Below are 5404 nucleotides of genomic sequence, written 5' to 3' on the forward strand. Positions count from 1 at the left end.
CCCAGAACCCCCACTGCCCTCCTGGGGTCCCCACTGTCCCCCCCAGAGCCCCCTACTGTCCCCCGGGGGCCCCTGCAACCCCCCATATCCCCCCATTTCCCCCCTGGGGCTCCCCACAAGTCCCTGCCTGCACCCCCCAGGAGGCTACTTTGGTGGCCCCCAGCAGGGGACACTGGGGGGGCTGATTTAGGCCAGGAGGAGGTGCTGTGGAGGGTGACCCCCACCTGTCTTGCAGTGCCCCCTAGTTCTCCCGCCTCATAACCCCCCTCTGCCCCCCAGTGAAGATCGACAGGGACCGGCAGCTGGTGGTGCTGGAGGAGGAGTTGGAGGTGAGGCCGCCTGGGCACCACGGGGGAGACCCCCGTGGTGGGGGGGGCAAAAGGCACCGGGTATCTCCTTGGTGGGGGGGGCACAGAGGAGCCGTCCTGCTTCTTGCCAGCAGGGGGCAGCAGCAGCTCCGGGGCAGGGAAGAGGCATGTGGGACCCACGGGCTCCAGCAGGGGGCGGCACACGTGCACACATACGGACATAGGCACACACAGAACCCAGGTGTCCGACACATGTGCACACCCACATGCACCCACACACGCACAGAACCCGGGCATCTGGAACACATCCACACCCACAGGACCTAGGCATCTCACACACACACACACACACACACACACAGAACCCAGGTGTCTGACACGTGTGCATGCACGCGCGCGCGCGCACACACAGAATCCAGGTGTCCAACACGTGTACACACATGCACACACACACCCATACCCACACACACAAAGAACCCAGGTGCCTGGCACGTGTGCATACACGCAAGCACATGCACAGAACCCAGGCAGCTGCGTGCGCACACACCCATACCCACACAACCCAGACATCCGATGGGCACGTGCACACACATACGCAGAATCCAGGTGTCCAACAGGTGTGTGCACACATACACACACGTGCAGGTCTCCAGGCTAGGATCGGGCCCTCCTGGCCTAGTGATGGCGGGGGAGGGCTGGGGCAATCTGGGATATCTGCCCCATGTGCCGTCCCCCCCCCCTCAGGTGGGATACTGGGGGGGTGCGGTGGCCCTCCATCCCTCCATCCCTCCAGCTGGTCTGGTAGCGGGTGCTGGGGGACATAGAGGGCCGTGGAGGGTCCTGAGGGGTCACCAAGGGGGGTCGTGGGGGGCCAGGGGAGCCCCGCCTGCTCCTTGACCCCCCGTCCCCCACCTTCGTGGCGTACAGCTACCAGTACAAGCACGACGACGGGCGCGTGTCCTACCCGCTCTGCCTCATCTTCTCCAGCCCCCTGGGTGAGCCGGACGCCTGGGTCCCCGGGGCGCAGCGGGGTGCAGGGCTCAGGCCCCTGGCTTCTCTCCTGGCTCTGGGACCTGGGCTGGGGGCCCCATGGTTACACTGGTGGGAGGGGGCCTGGGGTTCTCTTCCCAATCCCCCCAGCCTGGGGCAAAAGGGGCTTCCCCCTCCTTTCCCATTGCCCCATGTCAGCCCCCCAGGGGTACTAACCCCTTTCCCCCACGCAGGCTGCAAGCCGGAGCAGCAGATGATGTACGCGGGCAGCAAGAACCGGCTGGTGCAGGCGACCCAGCTCACCAAGGTATCGGGGTCCTGACCCCTACCCCGGGGGGGTGGTCTCCTGGCAGGGGGGGCTGCACACAGACACCCCCCCCATGTAGCTGCCAGCCCCCACTACATCTCCAGCCCCCCCACCCCCACCACCCGGTGTTTGAGGTCCGGACCACAGAGGACTGGCGGCGGGAGCGTCTGGCTTTCTTCCGCTAGGGGGGCTGGGGACCCCCCCGCCACCGGACCCTCCATGTTGGGGGGCAGAGATACACCCCCCCCTTGGCTGGGGAGGGAATAAACCAGTTGGGACGGAGCCTGGGGTCTACTCAGTGTTTGTCCCACCCCCCCTCCCCCCACTGCTGGGGCCTGTCCCCCCATATTCTGCAGGGGGCAGGGTGGCCCCCGGGGGGCTGGGGTCTCTCCTGAGCTCAGGAGGGGAGCGAGGCCCCATCCGTGGCCCAGAGACCCGCTCCCCCTTCCCCATGGGGCTCCCTGGGGGGGAACACGCCCCCCCCCCAGCGCCCTGGGCCCAGGGGAAGAGCCCAGCTACTCCTGCTGTCAGGACCCCGGCCCCCCCTCCTTCTCCAAGCTGGGCCCAGGGGGTTTGGGAGCCCACCCGCTGCGGCGCCTAATGAGCCCGGATTTACATAGGGAATGAGGCTCCCCCTGGCTAAAACGGGATTAACGAACACGGTGATTAATTGGCAGCGAAGCCGGCGGGGAGCAAGGGCGGAGGGAGCGCGGCCCTGATCCTGGCTGGTCTCGACAGAGCTGCACCCCCTGAGCCTGGCAACGTCCCCCCAGGGGACAGGCTGTAATTAGGGAGCTAACGAGGGAGTAATTAGTGCTCATGGCCTGCTCTCTAATGAGAGTCTCTTAGCTGAGCTGCCAGTGATGGCTGTTGGGGCCCGGACGCCTGGGTTCCCTCTCCAGCTCTGGGAAGGGAGTGGGGTCCAGTGGGTAGAGCTGTGGGGGGGGGGGGGGGGGAGGGGGGCCCGGGCCCTGCCACTGCACGCACCCCGGGAGGGCACAGGAGGGATGCCCCCAGATCTGTGCAGGAAGGGGGTGGGCTAGGTCAGAGCGTGGGCGCCCCCAGCCACGAAACCCAGGTGCCCGGGTCGCTGCCGCGCTCCCCGCCCGGGCTGTTGTGGTTTGCAGGGGGCTGGTGACGGGACCTGAGATATGGGGGGGTTAGCCCACAACCCCTGCCCCCCCCAGCCCTGCCGGTGCCCCTCACCCCCAACCTGCAGCCCCTGGGGGGGGGGGGTCATCCCCAGGTTGCTGCCCAAGGCCTGAGATTTCATGAATGAAGTAGGTTTGGGGGTCGCCATGGCAACGTGCCGTCTGGCCTGCATGTGCCACAGGTGGGGGGGGCCATGGTGCGAGGGCGTGTGAGGGCTCCTGAGAGCACGTGCTAGCCGTGCGCGCACACGTGCGAGGCTGTTTGCGAATGTGCGAAGCAGCGCAGGACACCACATGCGTGTGCAAGGTGGCAAGCCCGTTCACAGGCGAGCATGTGTGCGAGAGGGAGGGTGTATGAAGGAGCGTGAGACCACAAGCGGGTGCGAGGTGGGGAGTGGGCACCAGGGCAAGAGCTCATGTGCATGCAAGTGGGTTGGCACGTGAGTCTGGGTGTGAGTTTGTGCCCTTGGTGGGGGGGCGTGTGCCCCCGCACGTGTGCACAAGCTTGGCTTGGCATGGCCTCATGCACTGGTGTATGCTCAAAATGACACGTGTGTGCATGTGTGCACACATGTGGGATTAGGAGAATCAGGTGCTGGTTTCTAGCCCCAGCCCGGGAAGCCAGTACCGCTGGGCTCCCCCCCCACCCCAGGCCTGCCCCCTCACCCTTTCCTATGCAAGTGCACACATGTGCACACTCACATGGCACACTGGCGCACACACACCCTTCATCCTCCCAGCCCTGCACGTCCCTTCCATGCATCCATCCTTCTCTCCATACAGCGCCACATGTGATCAGACGAGCCCTGGGCCAGACTGTGTGTCATAATGGGCCTGCTACTGTGTGTGTGTGTGTGTGAGTGTCATAGTGAGCCCACTACAGTGCATGTGTGTGTGTATGTGTGTGTGTCATAGTGGGCCTGCTACAGTGTGTGTGTGACATTGTGTCTGCTATAAGGCGTGGGTGTGTGTATGAGGGTCACAGTGCGTCTGCTACAGCATGCGTGTGTGTGAGAGAGAGAGAGACCATTTGTCTCCCATAGGATGTGTGTGTGCATGTGCATGATTGTCTGCTATAGGGTGCGTGTATTTGTGTGTCAGTGTGTTTGTTACAACATGCACATGTGTCTGCCATAGGATGTGTGCATGTATGTGCATTTATTACTGTGTGTCTGCTATAGGGTGCGTGCGCGCATGTTTGTGTGAGAGAGAGAGAGAGAGACTGCGTTTCCCACCAGACATATGTGTGTGCACATGCATGTGTGACTCCTGGCGGGGTGGGGTCTGAGTCTACTGTAGGATGCATCTGTGTGTGTGAGGAAGAGTGTATCTGCTGTAGGGTGTGTGATGTGTATGTGTGTGTGGGTATGTCACGGTGTGTTTTTAATAAGATGCGCACGTGTGCGAGGCCACGTGTCTCCCAGAAGGTGTGTATGTCTGGTACAAGGTGTGTGCACATCTGTATCTACTATAGGATATGTGTGTGTCAGTGTCTGCTACAGGATGTGTGTGTGTGTGTGTGTGTGTGCATGATTGTGTCTGTTAGGATGTGTGTACATGTATGTATGTTATTGTGTTTACTATGGGGGGGTGTGCGCGTGTGAAAGAGACAGTGTTTCTTGTAAGATGCGTGTCTGTGTCTACTATAGGACGCACATGGGAAACAATGTGTCTGCTATAGCATGTGTGTGACAGTGTGTCTGCTATAGGATGTGTGCGTGTGTGTGTCTGATAGTGTGTGTGTGTGGGGGGGTATGTCCCAGTGAGTCTTTGACAGGATGCGTGCGTGTGCGGGTGAGGCCCTGTGTCTCCTGGAAGGCACGTGTGTGCATACGTCTGCTACAAGGCGTGTGCCTGTCTGTGTCTACTATAGGACGTGTGCGTGTGTGTGTTACAGTGTCTGTTACAGGATGTGTGTATGTGTGTGTATGTATGTATGTTACTGTGTGTTTGGTACAGGATGTGTATGTGTGTGCAAGAGAGAGAGGCTGTTTCCCATAAGATGTGTGTGTCTGTGTCTACTATAGGATGCATGCATGTGTGTGTCAGTGTGCAACCATGCATCTCCCATAAGGCATGAGTGTGGGTGCAAGTGTGTATCACGGTGTGTTTGCTATTGGGGAGTGTATGTGTCTGCTGTAGGGTGTGTATGTGCGTGTACGTGCACATGCTCATGTTACAGTGCATCTGTTATAGCTGTGCTGGGGGTGCGTGTGTGTGTGTGTGTCACTGCATGTGTGCCTAGGTGGGGGAGAAAGACTGCATGGGGGGGGTGATGTTGCGTGTGTGCTGTGTGTGCACACATGTGCACAGCATGCTCTCCCTGCTGGCTTGGGGGGGGGGGAGAAGCCTGTAGCTGTCTCTGGAGGGGGGGGTCTGCATGCGTGTGTGTGTACACGAGTGTGCCCATGTCATGGTCTGTGCTCTGTGGGTGTGTGACTGCCCCCGTGCTGGTGTGCAGACAGGGCTGAGGGTCCTCGTGCGAGTGCTCACTCGCCCTGCACGCACACTTTCTTGGGGGCTGCGTACAAGGACTCTTTGGCCTGGCCCTTGTGTGAGCATCATCCTCGTGTGAGCTCTCACACAGTCCACACGTCAACCCTTGTGTGAGCTCTCGCACACCCTGGTGCCCGGCCCGCCCCGTGCAG

General features: G+C 61.3%; 1 protein-coding gene across 1 annotated transcript in view; it reads left to right on the forward strand.

The window, feature by feature from the left end:
- Window positions 1-1635, forward strand: part of GMFG (glia maturation factor gamma) — a 2392-nt gene extending 757 nt beyond the window's left edge. Inside the window, exons 2-4 of the mRNA XM_025193397.1 lie at window positions 280-366; window positions 1154-1303; window positions 1532-1635. Of these exons, the coding sequence (XP_025049182.1) occupies window positions 280-366; window positions 1154-1303; window positions 1532-1620 (326 nt within the window). The 3' untranslated portion in view covers window positions 1621-1635. The remainder of the gene's footprint in view (window positions 1-279; window positions 367-1153; window positions 1304-1531) is intronic.
- Window positions 1636-5404: the final 3769 nt, after the last annotated feature.

This window comes from Alligator sinensis, unplaced genomic scaffold, assembly GCF_000455745.1.
Source record: "Alligator sinensis unplaced genomic scaffold, ASM45574v1 scaffold107_1, whole genome shotgun sequence".
Lineage (NCBI taxonomy): Eukaryota > Metazoa > Chordata > Crocodylia > Alligatoridae > Alligator > Alligator sinensis.